The 20,243-nt window shown below is 36.8% G+C and overlaps 1 protein-coding gene across 3 annotated transcripts in view; it reads left to right on the top strand.

Moving 5' to 3' along the window:
- Window positions 1-20,243, top strand: part of XRN1 (5'-3' exoribonuclease 1) — a 121,775-nt gene that overhangs the window by 78,390 nt on the left and 23,142 nt on the right. For all 3 annotated transcript variants that reach the window (XM_039219313.1, XM_039219312.1, XM_039219314.1), the window contains 4 exons: window positions 6,639-6,708; window positions 9,040-9,247; window positions 10,555-10,650; window positions 15,484-15,592. In XM_039219313.1, coding sequence (XP_039075244.1) covers window positions 6,639-6,708; window positions 9,040-9,247; window positions 10,555-10,650; window positions 15,484-15,592 — 483 coding nt within the window. The remainder of the gene's footprint in view (window positions 1-6,638; window positions 6,709-9,039; window positions 9,248-10,554; window positions 10,651-15,483; window positions 15,593-20,243) is intronic.

Raw genomic sequence — 20,243 nt, 5'->3', positions numbered from 1 at the left:
GGACTAGGGATGGGGGACGGACATCCCTCCACTCCTATCACAGGCTAGGATGTTATCAGATATTATATTAGGGTTTTCCAGGGAAACAGAACCAATAAAGTGGAAAAAGGTAGGGGAAGGGTGGAGAGAAAAAAAGAAAAGGAGAGGAAGCGTGGGAGATGAGGGAAAGAGAAGGATTGGGAGGAGAGAGGAAGGGTTAGTCAATTCTCAAGTACTATGATAGACCCTATTATTAATTTGGGGTTAGAATTCAAAACATTATCATAGCTAATTTTTTCACTTTACCTTAGAATTTTGAGTAAATTTAATCTTGCCAGATATATCTCACCAGCCTCTCTGCCAAATTTATTCTTCTCTGTTACTGTCTAAATTTATTGCACTGTCTTTCTCATATGTCTCATATCTCAGTTATGACATCCATAATCTACCAAGTCATCTCAGCCAGAACCTTGGAGTCATCTTTGGCATCTCTGTCCTTTTTATCTACACAGGTCACAGACTCCTATCTAATAATATTTCTGTTCTCTCCATTCTGTTCCCTTTATTGACTAAACTACCATGTTTTCAGATCTTCATCATCTTTTGTCTATCTTATTGCAAGACGTTCAAAACTGCAAACTCCAGAGTTACATCTTTTATTAACTCATTATGAATAATTTCTTTTTTTCCTTTATGAATATAATTTGTTGTCAAATTGGCTTGCATACACAATGCCCAATGCTAATCTCAACAAGTGCTGTTCTCAATGCCCATCCTCCACTTACCCCTCTCCCCCAAAGCCCCCATCCACCCTCGGTTTGTATTTAAGAGTCTCTTGTAGTTTGCCGCCCTCCCTCTCTGTTTGTAACTATTTTTTTCCCCTTCCCTTCCCCCAAAGTCTTCTGTTGAGTTTCTCAAGATCCACATGTGAGTGAAAACTATGATATCTGTCCTTCTCTAGCTGACTTATTTCACTCAGCATTATACCTTCCAGTTCTATCTATGTTGCTGCAAATGGCATGATTTTATTCTTTCTCATTGCCAAGTAGTATTCCATTGTATATATAAACCACATCTTCTTTATCTGTTCATCAGTGATGGATGGCTCCTGATCCTAATTCATTCCCCATGTTCTTTGCTGTAGCCTCAGACAGAAAAATAAGAAATGGTTTCCTTCTACTATTTTGTATAAATGATCAAAATTAGTTAATTACTTTCCTCCTAAAACCATTCCCTCATGTGTATTTTATTTGGCTTCCTCAGTTTATTTGACTTACTTGTAAGATTATGGGTGTCATGTGAACTTTTCACAGTTCTGTGCTGCCTGAAACGCTCCTCTCCCTGTTTTTATCATGCTGACACATCCTCATCTTCCAGATTGCGGCTTACATATCGCTTCCTTCAGAGAGACCTTCCTAGAACACCTTGTCTAAAGAGCACGCATGGAATACCACTTCCCAGCTCTCAGATACCACTAGTTTCTTTCCTAGCAACGGACATAGTTGGTATTTTTATATTTGTTTGCTTGTGTATAGTGTTTCCTCCGTTAGACTGTAATTTCCTGAGGCTAGAGATTGTATTTTTTCCTTCTCCAGTGTATTTTTAGATCCCCTGCTTGTAGTTGGCATAAAGTTAGTGAACATTTAGTAAATATGCATAGACTGAATGAACTAACTTAATTTTGCAGCTTTGACAACATCTTATCAAGAATTTGTCATTTAATTAGGGGCTTCTGGGTGGCTCAGTTCGTTAAGTGTCTAACACTTGATTTAGGCTCGGTCATGATCATGTTCAAGCCCCGCATCAGCCTCTGCACTGACAACATACAGCCTGCTTAGGATTCCCTCTCTCTCTCTCTCTCTCACTCTGTCTCTCTCCCTCCCCAGCTCACTGTCTTTCTTTCTCTCTCAAAATAAATACACTTAAAAAAAAAAAAAAAGATTTGTTATGTAATTTAATTGTTACTATAATTTAGATTGTACCAAAATTATTCTTAGAACACATTGATCTTAGCTGTCCTGGTCTTGATATTTTGATGTATTTTATGTAAGAATATAGAGGTAGGAGGTTAGGTGAGACTCAAGTAATAGAAGCTCTTATAATAGAGGTGGATCTACTAATGGATGCAGAGGAGTGGGTGAACTGAAGAGGTAAAGAAGAAGAGAAAAGATATTTTCACAAGACTGTTGTATGTGTTTTTTTAAAAAGTAGACTTTATCAGCAAAGTTTTAGGTTCATAGTAAAGTTAAGCGGAAGGTACAGATTTCCCATATACCTTGGGCTCCCATTCCTACATGTTATTTTTTTTTAATTTTTAAAAAATATTTATTTATTTTGAGAGAATGTGCATACAAGTGGGGGAGGGGCAGAGAGAGAGGGAGAGAGAGAATCCCAAATGGGCTCCCCACTGACAGCCTGGAGCCAGAACCCAGTACAAGGCTCAGTCTCACAAACTGTGAAATCATGACCTGAGCCAAAATCACGTCAGTCTTTTTTTTTCTTATTATTATAATTTATTGTGACGTTGGTTTCCATATAACACAGTGCTCATCCCAACAAGTGCCCTCCTCCATGCCCATCACCCATTTTTCTCTCTCCTCCACCCCCGTCAACCCTCAGTTTGTTCTTAGTATTTAAGAGTCTCTTATTGTTTGCTTCCCTCCTTCTTCTTAACTATTTTTTCCCCTTCCCCTTTCCTATGGTCCTCTGTTAAGTTTCTCCTGTTCCACATATGAGTGAAAACATATGGTATCTGTCCTTCTCTGCCTGACTTATTTCACTTAGCATAATACCCTCAAGTTCTATCCACATTGCTACAAATGGCCAGATTTCATTCTTTCTCATTGCCATGTAGGATTCCATTATATAGATAAACCACATCTTCTTGATCCATTTGTCAGTTGATGGACGCTTAGGCTCTTTCCATGATTTGGCTATTGTTGATACTGCTGCTATAAACATTGGAATACATGTGCCCCTATGCATCAGCACTCCTGTATCCTTTGGGTAAATTCCTAGCAGTTCTATTGCTGGGTCATAGAATAGTTCTATTTTTATGTTTTGAGGAACCTCCACACTGTTTTCCAGATTTACATTCCCACCAACAGTGCAAATGTACCAGTTTACATTCCCACCAACAGTGCAAGGGGAGTCATTTTCTCTATATACCACCAACAATGCAAGTGCAGTTTCTCTACATTCTCACCACCATCTATAGTCTTCTCATTTGTTCATTTTAGCCACTCTGACCGGCGTGAGGTGATATCTCAGTGTGGCTTTAATTTGTATTTCCCTGATGATAAGTGATGTTGAGCATTGCTTCATGTGTCTGTTGGCCATCTGGATGTCCTCTTTGGAGAAGTGTCTTTTCATGTCTTCTACCCTTTTCTTCGCTGGATTATTTGGGTTTGTTTTTGTGGAGCTTGGTGAGTTCTTTATAAATTTTGGATACTAGCCCTTTATCCAATATGTCATTTGCAATAATGTTTTCCCATTCCGTTGCTTGCCTTTTAGTTTGTTGATTGTTTCCTTTGCTGTGCAGAAGCTTTTTATCCTGATAAGGTCCTCTTTTTGATAAACCCCTAGCCAGACTTCTCAAAAGGAAAAGAGGTTTCATGCTTGTAGGGATGTCTCTGGTTCTTTATGATCTTTGCAATGCTCACAGAGTCCCCCTTAGGATCTCTTGTAGGGCTGGTTTAGTGGTGATGAATTCCTTCAGTTTTTGTTTGGGAAAATTTTTATCTCTCCTTCTATTCTGAATGACAGGCTTGCTGGATAAAGGATTCTTGGCTGCATATTTTTCCTATTCATCATATTGACAATTTCCTGCCACTCCTTTCTGGCCTCTCAAGTTTTAGTAGATAGGTCTGCTACTACCCTTTTGTGTCTACCCTTGTAGGTTAAGGCCCATTTATCCCTAGCTGCTTTCAGAATTCTCTCTTTATTTTTGTATTTTACCAGTTTCACTATGATCTGTCTTGCAGAAGATCAATTCAAGTTAACGCTTGAAGGGAATTCTCTGTGCCTCCTGGACTTCATTGTCTGTTTCCTTCCACAGATTGGGGAAGTTCTCAGCTATGATTTGTTCAAGCACAACTTTAGCCCCTTTCTCTCTCTCTTCTTCTTATGGAATTCCTATAATATGGATATTGGTCATTTCATTGAATCACTTAGTTCTCTAATTGTCTCCTCTTGATCCAGAATTTTATTGATCTCTTTTTCAAAAGAAAAGCTTCATCTTTTCCCATAATTTTGTCTTCTATTTCACCTGTTCTCCCCTTTGCCTCTTCAGTTCTCACTGTCACCACCTGTAGTTTATTTTGCACCTCATTTATTTATTCATCATGACTATTATTTAGTTCCTTGATCTCTGCAGCAGTAGATTCTTTGCTGTCTTTTATGCTTTTTTTCAAGTCCAGCGATTAATCTTATGACTGCTATTCTAAATTCTTGTTCAGTTATATTGTTTATATCTGTTTTTACCAATTCTTTAGCTGTCATTTCTTCCTGCAATTTCTTTTGAGGAGAATTCTTACATTTCATCATTTTCACTAGTTTTCTGTCCCTTATTGTGTTTTAAAAGCTTGTTATATACCCTACACCTGCGAGCACTACTATATTAAAGAGGAGTCATACACTGTCCAGGGCCTGGCCCTTTAGGAGATGTATTTTGGAGAATGTTACTTGCTCTCTGTTGTGACTTTGGTTACTTTATCTCCCTACTCATAGTGATGTTTTCAGCCCTCCACTAGGTGTGCTTTGATTTGTTTGTTGAAGTAGGCCTGGAAAGGAAAACAAACAAGCAAAAAACAAACAAAACACACACACACACACACACACACACACTCACGTATACACAAAAAACCCAAAAACAAAAAAAACCAGAAACATCAGCTACAAGTAAAAGACAGGGTGGAGGCACTGCTGATGGAAGAGACCGTATCCCATATAAAAAGAGAAGTGACAAGGGTGGGGAAAAAGAAAAAATAAAAATTGACCAGACAGAGAAATTATATGGCTTAATCCAGAGAGAGAGAGAGGAAAATAAAGAAGACAATGTAGAACAAGTATCAAGAGAGTGGATTAAATATGTCTGCTTAAACAAACAACCAGAGTAATCAGACTAGAGGAGGGAAGAGATAAGAAGGAGAAAAGAAAGGAAGAATCTCTATATAAATAGAATTGTCCGAGAATTAAACCAGGCAATGCAACAGCACTGGTCTGGAGGATGGGCTGTCTGGTTGGTCAGCATCAATCCCCCTCCAATAAATATGCGGTTACCAGGCATGGAGGGGCATGGTTTGGTGTAAGCGGGTCCTGCCTCCACTGTGGGTTCTGCTGTCCCATCCCTGAGACCCCACCTTGTTGGTGTTGGGGAGAAAAATAGCGACACCCCAGTCTCTCCTCCATAGACCACGTGTCCCAAGCCAAGGCGTCCTTATTCTGCTGCAGGCACAAACGACGCAGTTTGTCCCACTCTGTTGACTCCTGGTTCCCTGGCATGTGGCTGGGATTCAAACTCCCACTCTGTGCACCCTGGTACTGGGGTAGTGCTGCTCTCTGGCTGGCAGTCGCAGGCAGGCTTTGTCCTGTCTCATAGCACTCCAGGGAGGATCGCTTTCTCCTACTGCTGACTGCACCCCTGACCTTGCCACCAAGCCCAGGGCTGGCTCCCCTCCTCCCCAGGTGTGCAATCCAGGCAGCCAACCAGGTCTGGAGAAAGCCCCTCAGTCACAGATTGGATCTTTCTACATCCTGGTTAGTGGTTTTTCTCTTGTCCAGATACAGTCCTATGCTTCCCCAGACTCTCTTTATCTTCCCTTTGTCTCTCTGCAGAAGGGAATCCCTCCCCTCTATTCATTTTATTTCTCCCAGTTCTCATTCACACACCTGTGGCATGTCAGGTGGGTCCCTGGAAGCGACTGTCTCTTTGCCTCCCAGACTCTTGAAGTTCAAAGCCGTTTAGCTTCAACACTGCTTTGTTTGAGAGAGGAGGGAACTTTGGATCCCCCTACTTCTCTGCCACGTTGGCCTCTCCCCTTATTATGAATAATTTCAAACATAGACCAAAGCAGAGAGAAAAACATAACTAATCTCCCCAAAGCATCAAATTTATTTTTTTTCTTAAATAGTTTATTGTCAAGTTGGTTTCCATATAACACCCAGTGCTCATCCCAACAAGTGCCCTCCTCCATGCCCATCACCCCCCTTCCTGTCTCCCCCACTCCCATCAGCCCTCAGTTTGTTCTCAGCATTCAAGAGTCTCTCATGGTTTGCCTCCCTCCCCCTCCCCCACTATTTTTCCCCTTCTGCTCCCCCATGGTCCTCCATTAAGTTCCTCCTAATCCACCTATACGTGCAAACATATGATATCTGTCCTTCTCTGCCTGACTTATTTCGCTCAGCATAACACCCTCAAGTTCCATCCATGTTGCTACACATGGCCAGATTTCATTCTTTCTCATTCCCACCAAAGCATCAAATTTAAAATATTATTATTTTACTTTAAACTAATACCAGTAATCTATGAGTTTATCTATTTTTCATATAGTATATTCCCTTGCACTATTTTTTGATAATTGTAATCAATGTTTCTCACAGTTCAAAAACCTATATGCTGATTTTCCATCATATGATTTTTAAATCTCTTTTTTTAACAGCTAATAGAGAAGCTGATGTACTATTTGAAGTATTATTTGATGAAGAATTTCCTGGAGGCTTAACAATAAGGTTTGTTTCCTGATGATAATTATACTTTGTAAATATGTCCATGTGGCCAGTGACTTTACTATACTTGTTTATTTGTCCACATTTTGAATTCCACTTATATGTAAGACATCATACTTGGTACCAGAGAAGGTAACAGTGAGTAAGATAGACATGCTTTCCACTTTCATAGAGCTTTCATTTTAGTGGGGAAGATAATTGTGTAACTGATTATAATATTAATTATTTAATTAAAATGTGAGAAGTGCTGGGAAGGAACGGTTCAGGTTTCTATGAGTATGACTTGTCCTGAGAATTCTAGAAAGGCTTCCTTGACAAGTGATATTTAAGATGGGACTTAAAGAATGTATAATAGCTAACTGGAGAAAGAGGGAAGAAGAATGACAAATGATCAGGAAGAGGAAATAACACATGCAACAAAGGGACCTCTTCAGTCATTGAAAAAGAAACACAAGTGTGTCTGAACTTCAGCAAGATTAGAGTAAGAGAAAAAAGCAAGAACCATACTCCAGGAACTTATAAGCCAACTTTGAGGACATGATAAGATTTTGGAATCTTGGTCTTCATCCTTAAAGCAATGTGAAGTCATCAAAATCAGAGCTGTGACATGATCAGATTTGTATTTTTGTGGTATTATGGATGCTCATGCCAGACTAGGGTAGTTTGAGGAGGCAGAAAGTTGAGCTGACCCTTGAGAAGTTTGACCATGATGGACAAAAAAGATAACCAGAAGTTAGTGTGTTTAAAGGAAGAGCACTGGAATTATTTTGTTTAAATTACTGTGGATGAGCTTTGTTTATTTTGGGGCAGCACTGATAGAAAATGTATGGGATAAAGGATTGTGATAGAATAAAAGGCACATGGAATATGTTCTCTCACTTAACCTTTGTGTTACCTTGAGTAGGTAGTTGAAAGCATTCTGACTCTCAGTTTCCTCATTTATAATGAAGATACATACTTTACTAAATTGTGGTGCAGATTAAGCGAAGTCCTTTCTAGTCTCCCTTCTAGAAACTAGCTGGAAAACTGAACTGAATTTAGCTTAGTTTCTTTTTCTCATCTATTTTGACTTATTAGTGACTAATTAAATAAGAAATTATTACTCTGGTTTAGCCTCTTTTTTTTAAGTAGGCTCCACACCCAGCATGGAGCCCAACACAGGGCTTCAACTCACAACCCTAAGATCTGAGCTGAGATCAAGAGTTGGACACTTTACTAAGTGATCCACCCAGGTACCCCTTGTTTAGCCTCTTTGCATAAAATCACAATTGTCAGTCCTTTTCCAATTAACCCTCAGAATGCTATTATTGTTGTTTTGCAACTCAAATGTGTCTGCTCTGGAATGACTTTTCTCTCTGCAAACTTCAAATGCAGCAGCAGAGTCTGGATCTCATATCTGATTTTATTTTTCATGAAAATGTTTGATGACCAGTAACCTTAGCCCAATAACTTTGAAGATACATTTTTAAGATGATTAACTTTTTACTCTTTTTTTTCACTCCTAGGTAGAGGCACTGGATTTCTTTACTAATAGAGAGCTATGTAAAAGATTACTCATATATTCATTTCTGTAATGCAGAATCTTTAAGTATATTTCTCATGAACATATTTTCTACAAATAATATGAAGATTTTTCATAAAAGAATTATCCTTCTCCATCATCTCATAATATAGGAAGATTATATTCTTAGGAAAAGTGGGTAGTAGAGTTAAAAACTTCTGACAAGACTTATCTTAATATCTAATATTTTTGTCAAGACCAAGAAGGAAGGAAATCACACATACTTGTCTGTTAAGCCTTCCTGGGTCTATAACTTTAAGATGGGAAGGTGAGGATAAAAAAGGCCTAGACTCAGTAATTGATCAGGACACAAATGTGATCAAAGTTAACATTTGCTCTATTGTGTAGGGAGAGTTGCACTGAGAATGGTGCCACGTGTGGATACCTTCTGGTCTTTCATAAACCAAACTACAAACCAGTTTTTAAAAAAGTCTTGACATTTAATTCATAAATATTTAGTTATACTCAGATATTTTGTTGCCAGCCTTCTGAAGGCAAACTAACACATACACACATCCCTTGCACACAATGACACCTACAGAAGAGTTGTTTCCCCCACTTGGTAGCATTGAGTAGTCTATTTAGAAACTTTTCAGAAATGTATCATCTTATAAATTAAGATCTTTCTATGATTTCAGGTTTCTCTACTGACTTTAAGAGCAATGTTTACTAATTCAGATAATCAACTGCCTATCCACCCAAAAATAATTTGATATGTCTGCTCCCTAACACATTTAGTACTATTTCCCCCTGAAATAACTGTTTACTTTCAGGTGCTCACCTGGCAGAGGTTATCGACTGCCAACAAGTGCCTTGGTGAATCTTTCTCATGGGAGTCGCTCTGAAACTGGAAATCAGAAGTTGACAGCCATTGTGAAACCACAACCAGCTGTGAATCACTATAGCTCAAATTCATCAATTTCAACTGGGCATTTGGGAGGCCTGAACCATTCACCCCAATCACTTTTTGTTCCTACTCAAGTAAGGTTCTTAGTCTTGTATTTCTTTCTGCCCCCTTACAAGTCCCAGACAGACTTTGTAAGTAGAAACATAATTTGTCTTAGTTTTTAAAAAAATTTTGGTTCAAATCAATTTCAGATTTGTTTTAAGTTAATAGACTAGTAAAGAGTACTACCGATAGAACTCTACCTCTGTTATAAAATTAGTTATGTTAAGGAAGAAACACATTTTTAAAATATGATCTTGGTAATGTCTGTTTTTTCATATATTTACTTTTTACACTAAGATTTCCATTTGTTTCTTATATAACTCAAACGTTGTATTATATCTGCAGTGAAATAACATGAATTTGAAAGGTTAACGGAGAAAATTATATTTATCAAAAGCCACTTTCAAGTTTCTACTATGCAGCTCATGGGTGATTTCCTTTATTTTATCTTTGAGGAGACAAAAGTTGAATTGTTTTCTGAGAGACACTTAACCTTATTCCATGTCCCCAAATCTTAATCACATTTTTTAAAAATCTGAACCTCACTTTAATCCAAGTAATATGTGTTCATTATAGACTAATTAGAAGACACAGATAAGGAGATCATAGAAAAGGAAACAGAAGCAAAAATCCTCTCAAATTATATGTAACCACTATTAAATTTTGGTACATATTTTTTCAGAGTTTAATCTGCACAAAATCAATTCCCCATAAGTAATAGCTGATTTTTTAATCTGTTAGATTACTTTTATGTAAGAGGAAGATTATAAGAATAAAATCATTAGGTGTTAATTTGAATGAGATAATATATCAGTATATTGGAAGACCAAAAAACATCTATTGGTAGGGATACTGATTTCATATAATCCATAACATTTGTTATGCTTTAAATACTTTTTAACTGGGGTGCTTGGGGGACTCAGTCGGTTAAGTGTCCAATTTTGGCTCAGGTCATGATCTCATAATTCATGAGTTCAAGCCCCGCATCAGGCTATGTGCTGACAGCTTAGAGCCTGGAACCTGCTTCAGATTCAGTGTCTCCCTTTCTCTCTCTGTCCCTAACCTGCTTGTACTCTCTCTCACACAAAAATAAGGAAGTAAACATTTTACTTTTCAATAAAATCATTCAAAACCAATTACATATGCTGGAGAGCATTTTCACTCTAATAGAATACTTTTATGATTACTAAGCTCCAGAAAAAAAGAACTGAGATTTCAGATAATGGAAGTTAAGATCCTGTCTACTGCTAATTAATTTTAATGAATTAATTTTATTTTTAATATGAATCTTAATTTTTTTGTGTTTCAGTTCCTTAAGAAATTTTTTGTACTTTACCAGGTACCTACTAAAGATGATGATGAATTTTGCAACATTTGGCAGTCCTTACAGGGATCTGGAAAGGTTCAACACTTTCAGCCAACTCTACAAGAGAAGGTTAGTATACCTTGTTTGATGGACATTTAATTTTAAAAAAACATCAACAGGGTGCCTGAGTGGCTCAGTCAGTTAAGTGACCAACTCTTGATTTCAACTCAGGTCATCATCTCATGGTTCATGGGATCGAGCTCCTCATGTGGCTCAGCGCTGACAGCATGGAAGCTGCTTAGGATTCTTTTTCCCTCTCTCCCTCTCTCTAGCTTTTCCATGATATCTCTCCCTCTCTCTCTCACAAAATAAGTAAACTTCAAAAACAGCAACAACAAAATTTACATTTCTCTTTTGGGTATGCACTGACTTGTTTTCTCCTGAAATCTCATAAAATAGAAATAACGCTTTTAATCACAAATGTTCAGAATTCTCTTCAGCCATATATCAAAGTTTTTGGAATCATAAGTGGGAATATAGATAATTTTTCTTTTAAATCAGTTTTGGATTTTATTTTAGTTGTTGCAAAATCATAATAATTGTATTTTAAATTCAGCAGAGGCCTTGGGACACCTGGGTGGCTCAGTCTGTTAAGCATCCAACTTCAGAACAGGTCATGATCTCACAGTTCATGGGTTCAAGCACCACATCAGGCTCTGTGCTAACAACTCAGAGCCTGGAGCCACCTTCCAGATTCTGTGTCTCCCTCTTTCTCTGCCCATCTACGCTAGTGTTCTGTCTCTCTCAAAAATAAATAAACATTAAAAAAAAATTTTAATAAATTCAGCAGAGGCCTTAATAGCACTTATTAACTTCTTCATTTTCACTTGAATGTGTAGCTTTATTCTGGCAGTTGGTTGTCTTAAATATGAATGAGGAAATTCATTTTCCTTGATAGAGATTAAGAAAAGAAAAGAAATTCTGCTAAAAAAAAGTAGACTCAAGCCAAAAAAAAGGTAAAAAGATAAGGAATACATTCTGACAACACTTGTTGCCACGTTACTGACTTATCTTCTCAGCTTGGGTCAAGAGGGAATTTTCTCTCAAGTTGATAAACCAGTAGCCTACACCATGAAGGCCTCTTTTGTTCTAAAGTCCTCCAGTTATGGTGGCGTTATCAGAGTTTATTACATTGGAGAGGAGAAAATAGCAAGAGAAATGGTGGTAAAATAAACATAGACAGTGAGAGTGGCAAAATACACAGGTTTCCTCTGCCAATAGCTGTTATAAGTTTTACTTATCATCCATAAATTCTTTCTACCTACATATAATCTATATCCAGATTTTCAAACCCACTTTTCCTCTCTAATTTATTTGATTCTGCTAACCACTCATTCTTTTTTCCTTTAATGTTTTTTATTTATTTTTGAGAGACAGAGAGAGACAGCGTGAGCATGGGAGGGTCAGAGAGATGGACACACAGAATCTGAAACAGGCTCCAGGCTCTGAGCTAGCTATCAGCACAGAGCCCGCCACAGGGCTCAAACCCACGAGCTGTGAGATCATGACCTGAGCCTAAGTCGGACACCCAACCGACTGAGCCACCCAGGCACCCCACCACTCATTCTTTAGAAGTACTTCATTACCATTCATTCGTTTCATTGATTCATTCAACATGTATTTATTGATTGCCTATCATGTATATTGTTCTATACAATGAGATATAGCTGTAAATAAAACAAAAATTCTTACCCTCAAACAATCAGTATCCTTGGGATGGTAGGACAATAACTAAATAAATAAATTATATGGTATATTAGATAGACATATTTCAGGAAAAGTTTGGAGAAGGAGGATAGAAAATGTTGACAAGGGTATATAGGTATCTGAGGGGAGAGTATTCCAGACACATTCAAAGACCCTGGTGGGAAGACAATTCCAGGTATACTCAAAGATAAGAAAAAAGACCATTATAGTTCCCAGTCAATAGGGTGAGTTGCAGGAACTGTAATTAGAGAGGTGTCACATCAATACAATGCAAGACCCTCTGGGTCATTAATAAGGACACTGATTTTTACTCAGTAAGATCAGGAATCCTTGAAGGTTTTTGAGCAACAGAATGACATCTGATTTATATTTTAATGGGATCATTCTTTCTGTTATCTTGAGAATAGAATATGGAAGAGCCAGGGTAGAAACAGATTAGTTAGACTACTAGAATCATCAAGGTACAGGTGATAGTGATTTGGACCAAGGTAGTAGGGGCCTGTGAGAAGTGATCAAATTCTAGGCATATATGGAAGGGATTGCTATCTTATGACAAATTGGATATGGGGTTAAAAGAGGGGGAAAAAATGGATTAAAGAATGTATCTCTTAAGTCTTAGTAACTAAAAGGACAGAGGGGCTGTTACCTAAGATGGGTAAGATTGCAGGTCAAGTAGGTTTGTGGAGGAAGATCTAGGGTTCAGTTTTGGGCATAGTAAATTTGAGATATATATTAAACATCTAAGTGGAGATTAAGAGAAATTTGAGTGGAGATGTAGAGTTGGACATTGACTCTGATAGTTACGGAGGATGTCCAAGCTAGAGAGAGAAATTTGGCATGTATTTGTATATCTATATATTTATATATATTTATTTCCAAGGAAGTGTATGTAGATAGAGAAGAGGTCTAGTAACTTAGCCTTAGAGAATTCCATCCTTAAAGAGTCAGAGAGATTAGGTGAACGTAACAAAGAAGACTGAAAAGGAATGACCAATGAGATAGGAAGAAAACCAGTAAAGTGTGGTGTCTAGATGCCAAGTGAAGAATGGAGGTTAAGTAGAATAATCAACTGTGTCAAATGCTGGTGATGGATCAATTAAAATGAAAACTGAGAATTGACCATAGAGTTTTTGCATCTGAGGTCATTAGCAATTTTGGCAAGAGGAGTTTCAAGTAGAGTAGAAGGGGTGAAATATCAAGAAAAATGGGTTTAAGAGAGAAGGGGAAAAGAAAAATTGGAGGCAGCAAATATAGGCAATTTCTTCAAAGAGTTACACTCTAAAAGGAAACATTACCCTGACTCCTCTCTTACCTTTCATCATGTGTTCAACTTCTTTATTTGCCTCTATTTGTCCAACCACTCGCTGAGCACTGCTCCCTAAATCTGAACAAATTTTTTTTTAATTCCCCCTTTTGCCATATTGTTTGGTGACATTTGCTCTTACCTCACTGCTAATTACCACTCAATCTATGTGATCCATAGCTCTCAATCAAGGTCTAAGCTAGTACCTCCAATTTTCTAGAAGATGGGTATAGATGGATACCCCACCATCATCTCAACCTCACGGATGTTTTAGAATTGACCTCACCTAAAGTTTCTTCTCTTATCCTTATTTCTAACACTACCATTTCCTCAGGCATATAATCTGACAAGCATGGAGTAAAAACTTTCTCCTTTTTCCTCTTTTTTTTTGCAATGAGACTCCAGATCTTTTTGTTTCCTGTCAGTTCTCACAACTAGACTTTAGATTGTTATCCTAAGCCTAGATTAACCTCCCATCTGTGCTTCCTGCTGCTTATCTTTTTCCTTTTTAGTCCTTCTTACATAGTACTGCATGTTGCATCTTTCCTAATGATCTTTCCTGATGATCCTTTCACAAAACTGTATGGGTCCAATGGCATAATGGGGCAAAATATCTAATTAATAAGAGCTCCTGGGTTTGAACTCCGTTTATTCCCTGAGACACTGTGGTGTGATAAATCTGGTACCGGACTCAAAATCAGGAAATCCTATTTGGTGACTGAAATTGAGCAACTCCAATTTCCTTGATCCTCTGTGGCCTTGTGTGTATAATTAAGGCACTGTACTTAGATGACCTCTTTTCCAGCCCTAAAACAATATTATTCAAATATTCTAGAATGTATAGGGTTCCCTCTTCAGTACTAGTGAAATTCATCCTCAACTGAAACTAATATCTAGACCTTCCATAATCTAATTCTACCTAATTATTAAATAAAGTATATTCAAATATTTGATAAAATAGTCTGTTCTAGTAAGATGGGTCTCTTTACTTCCCTTTCCCACAAGTAGATAACTCCCACTTCAGGTTATGTGTTCTTACCGTTCCTTCCACGTTCCTCTCTCAGTACCAAATTCCCCTAGTTCTCAGTCCACTAGTCATTTTACCACCTATTTCCTTGAGATGGAATTCAACATTTGATATTATATTTCCTCAGAATTATCTGCATGCTGCTCCTGTTATTGGGTGGTATTTCACTATTTGTTCCAGCTAAACACTCTCATGTATGTCCAAGAAATAAGAGCTACTGTGTATATCACTTACATCCATGAAGCATTAATAAGCATCCTGGTTTTCATCTGATGACCAAATTTTAGACAACTCAGTATGATTTTTAAAAAATTATTCAGAGTACCTGTGTGTTTCAGCCAGTTAAGTATCTGACTCTTGAACTCAGTTCAGGTCTTGATCTCAGGGTTGTGAGTTCAAGCCCCACGTTGGACTCAGGTTGTAGGCATGAAGCCTACTTTAAAAAAATTTTTTTTGGAGGGGCATCTAGGAGGTGCAGTTAAGCCTCTGACATCATTTTGTACCTAAAACTGCTTTTTCAAAAAAGTCTTTAAAAATATAAATAAATTAGAATAAAAATGTAAATGTCTTTTAAAAATATTTAGGCCTTTATTGGCAAAATATGAGTAACAAATAGCTTTATGTAGATATCAAATAGAACAACCAAATAAACTGTACCCAAAACTAGAATACTTTCTAATTAAACTTATGGTATATTTTCCCCCCAAAACGGTACTGTGAACATGGGTTTTAGAGTTAGAGCTCAAATATCAGCTCTCCTATTAATGAGTTTTACAATTTCTGTATCACTTTGAGCCTTACTTTGAGGAAAAGTAGTTATAATATTAAGATTGTTTAAATCATTTATAAGAATTTTAACTTTCAGGTTGCAGTTATACCTCAAGAAATAAGTCAAGTAACTCAACATCATAAATCTGGTTTTACTGACAACAGTGTTAAATGTCAGCAAAGAAAACATGAGCCTCACAAAAAATGTAAGTTTAAAGTTCAAAATATACTTGTGATGCTAATTGCTTTTTTTATTAATAACAGCTTTATTGAGTTATAATTCACATGCTATAAAATTCAGCTTTTTGAAGTATTTACAGTGATTGTTTTTGGTATTTTCACAAAGTTTTACAACCTAGTCACTATCTAAATTTAGAACATTTTTAATGACCCCAAAAAGAAACACCATACATTTTTGCATTCATCCCTCCAGCCCCTGGCAACCATCAATTTACTTTCTACCTCTGTGGATTGACCTGTCTGGACATTTCATATAATGGAATCATAAAATTTGTGACTTTTTGTGACTGACTTCTTTCACATAGCATAATGGACACAAGGTTCATCTGTGTTGTAGTGTATATAAATACTTCATTCCTTTCTTTTTTTAATTTTTAATTTCTTTTTATGGCTGAATAATATTCCATTATATGAATACTACATTTTGTTTATCCATTCATCCATTGATGGACACTTGGGTTGCTTCCACTTTGGAGCTAAAATGAGTAATGCTGCTGTGAATATCCATGTACAAATTTTTGTGTGAACATATGTTTGCAATTCTCTTGGGTATATTACCCAATTGAGTTGAATTACTGAGTCATATGTTAACTCTATGTTTACCTTTTTGTAGAACTACCAAACTGTTTTCCAAAGTGGCTGTGCCATTTACATTCCTACCACCAATATATGAGAGTCCAGTTTTTCTGCATCCTCCATAATACTTGCTGTTTCTCACCTTTTTTTTATTTTAGCCATCCTGATAGGTATAAAGTGAAGTCTGTTTGTGTTTCATTAATGACTAATAAAATTGAGCATCTTTTCATGTCCCTATTGGTGGTTTGTGTATTTTCTTTGGAAAAATGTCTACTCAAATCCTTTGCTTATTTATTTATTTATTTATTTATTTATTTATTTATTTATTTATTGAGAGAGAGCGAGAGCAAGAGAGAGAGAGAAAGCTGGGGAGGGAGAGAGAGAATTCCAAGCAGGCTCCTTGCTTATACAGGGCCCTCAATCCCACAACTGTGAAATCATGACCTAAGCTAACATCAAGAGTGGACACTCAACTGACCGAGCCACCCAGGTGCCCCACCTTTGCTGATTTTAAAACTGAGTTACTTTTCTTTTCATCCTTGGGTTGTGTGAGTCCTTTACCAAATCTTCTGTATATTAAATGCTTATTCAGATATTTGATTTGCAGACATGTGCTGTCATTCTGTAGGTTGTCTTTTTAACTTTATAGTGTCCTTGAAACACAGAAATTTGTAGTTTTTATCAATTATAATTTATCTATCTTTTCTACTTTTTCTTTGGTTGCTTGTCCTTTAGGTGTCATATCTAAGAAACCATTGTATAATCTAAGGTCACAAAGATTTACACTCATCTTTTCTCCTAAGAGATTTGTGGTTTTATAGCTCTTATTTTAGGTCTTTTCTCCCTTTCTGAATGTCTGTATGTGGTATGAGGTAGGGGTCCATATTCATTCTTTTGCATGTGGATATCCAGTTGTCCTAGCACCATTTGCTGAAAGACTATTCTTTTCCCATTGAATTTTTTTGGCACCCATTGAATTTTCTTGGCACCCTTGTTAAAAATCAATTAACTATAGATGAATGGGTTTATTTCTGGCCTGTTAATTCTATTCCACAGATGTATTTACCATCTTTACATAAAGAACACCCTTTTCTTGTCTTGATTTTTGTATGCTTTCAGTTTTTCAACTTAAGTGTAATATTAGCTATGGGGTTTTGGTAAATGCCTTTTATTAGATGAGGAAGTTCACTCCTATTCCTAGGTTGTTGATTTCTACCACACACACAGCCCCCCTTGGAGGGATATTAGGTTTTTCTATTTCTATGCTTAATTAATATGATATATTCCATTCATTGTTTTCTCTGTGTTGAACCAAACTTTCATTCTTGGGATAAATCCCACTAGGTCATGGTGTATAATCTTTTCTTATATGCTACAAGATTTGATTTGCTAGTACTTTGTTAAGGATTTTGGCATCTGTATTCATAAGAGGTATTTGTCATTTTCTTTTCTTGTGATATCTTTGATTTTGATATGATGATAATACCATACAGAATGTGAGGAATAACACTTTGGAAGAGCTCAGCCTCATTCTTATCCCTCTGGTGACAGTCAGGTTATTGGTTTCCACCAAAAAACACTGGCCAGCCTATATAGAGTTGTAGAGTGGGGATTGAGACTAGGGCAAGTTAAAAAGCCACTAAGCTCACTGTTCTGAGAGTCTGTCTTTTTCTTGAATAAATACTCCCTAGATTGCTACAAGCCTTTGATTAATTTCCATAGCTCTGAAAATTTGGATTCTGGTAATTTATGCCTGTTTTCTTGTTGCTTTTATGAAAGAGAGAATTTTTAGAAGTTCTTACTCTGACATTTTTGCTGATGTCTCCTCACTACTTTTTGAGACAAATTTTATTTAGCAAAATCCGGTTACTTTTCTGTGTATAAACTTTTGCTTATTAAATTACTCTGACCTATATTACAATTTTTTAGGGGCGCCAGGGTGGCTCAGTCAGTTAAGCGTCAGACTTCGGCTCAGGTCAGATCTCATGGTTCATGGGTTCGAGCCCCCGCATCAGGCTCCCTGTGCTGACAGCTCAGAGCCTGGACCCTGTTTCGAATTCTGTGTCTCCCTCTCTCTCTGCCGCTCCCTCACTCATGCTCTGTCTCTTTCTGTCTCAAAAATAAATAAACTACAATTTTTTATTAAAAATATGTATAAGACACCTGGGTGGCTCAGTTGGGTAACCATCAGACTTTGGCTCAGATCATGATCTCACAGTTTGTGAGTTCAAGCCCTGCATCAGGTGATGTTGAGCCCTGCTTCTGGTGAACACAAGCCCTGTTTCAGGTGAGCTTGAGCCTCGGTTCAGGTGAGCCCTGCTTCTCTCTCTCTTCCTTTCTCTGTCTTCCTCTCTGCCCCTCATATGTAGGATTCTCTCTCTCCTTTACTCACTTTTGCCCTCTTTCTAAAAATCAATAAATAAATAAAAATAAAATATTAAAAACTAAAAATATGTATATTGTGTTATAGCATTCTTAACATAATTAATAATTTTTTTCATTCCTTCAGTAGTGTTTACTGTGTTCCAGGCACAGTAAGGAATGTAGATGTAGAGCTAAGAATCTTCATCTTGTAGTTACTTTTTCTCTTCTCTTGATTAGAATATTCCCAAATTGCTGCAAATTGTTCTTTATGTTCAAAATATGACTCAGTTGTTATTCATTCATTTATTTATTCAGCTGCTATCGATTGAGCTGTTATGTGCAAGGTACTGTTTTAGGTGCAAGGGATATATGAGTGAACAAGACAGACAAGTTTTTCATCCTAATGGACATTACATTCTAAGGCAGAGACCAAATATAGGCAAAAAAAACCAATTCAATAAATTCCATAATGTGTAGTGATGATGTCCTATGAAAAAAAATAAAGCAGATAAAATTATAGGTAGGGGTGGTATTTTAAATAGAATGGTCAAGGGTTGCTTCTCTGAGGACATAAGTTTTGAGGAGAAACCCAAATAAAAGAGAGTGAAATGGGATGAGCTATGCAAAATGCTTGAAGAGCTTTCCAGCAGAGGAAATATCAAGTGCAGACTACTGAGTCTAATGTATTATATTTGATATATGCATGTATTTCATATGTGTGTATATATATATATACACATATATAATCTTACGTATAGAATAAGAATGGTCTTTTTAAATATTTTTCCAAAAAGCTCTTTTCAAAAAATTTGTGTGGTTTTATAACTTTCGTTCAGTTTGACAACCACTAAACTTTTTTTTGCACCAGTATCTATATGTTATTTTTGTTTCATTTACATTTTTAAGTTAAATATAGACTGATTTCCCTATAAATCTGATAAATATAGCTTAAAGGTTTTATATTTAATTGAAATGCATTGTGATTTTTCTTCAAATTATTATTTACATGAATGCATGTAATTACATTATTTAGAATTCCAGTTAGTTTTATTGTGTGTGTCTCAACAAAGGTTTACTGTCAATACACGTTAACTTGCTTTTTCTCTTCCTCCTTTTTGCAAGATTACTTCCTTTCCATTTTCTTTTCCTTACCTACCTTTCATTTTCTCCCCTCTCCTCCTTATTTCCCCTCTTCTGTTCCCTGTGTTCCTATCTTTGTTCATTTCTTACCACCTCTCTTCATCTCCCCTTCATCTTCCTTCCATTCCCTTCTCCCTCCTTCTTTTCTTACCCTCTCTTTCCTCCTTTATCCCTTCCCCCTTCTTTTCCTCTTTTTTTCTTTATTCCTTCCTCTTCTAATTTATCCTTTTCATTTTTCCTACCATTCTCCCAATTTTCCCTTAACAGGAATACTAAAATAGCTTCCTAGTTTTTCTCTTACTCTTCTGTCTATTCAGTATGCCACTGCCATATTTAATCTTCCTAAGGCACAATTCTGATAAGATCACTATTTGCTCAAAATCTTTCTGACATTAGTTGCCCATTGCTTACCAGATTTGCTCCATTATACCCCTTGACATCCAGTGGAACTAGTCTATTAAGAGTTCCATAAATACATTCCTTGCTTTCCACTTCCATTTCATTTCTCCTGTTACTTCCTTTGCCTGAAATGTTTAG

This window comes from Hyaena hyaena, unplaced genomic scaffold (assembly GCF_003009895.1).
Source record: "Hyaena hyaena isolate Hyena2069 unplaced genomic scaffold, ASM300989v1 scaffold_806, whole genome shotgun sequence".
Classification (NCBI taxonomy): Eukaryota; Metazoa; Chordata; class Mammalia; order Carnivora; family Hyaenidae; genus Hyaena; species Hyaena hyaena.
This window is presented reverse-complemented; position numbering and strand designations above follow the sequence as displayed.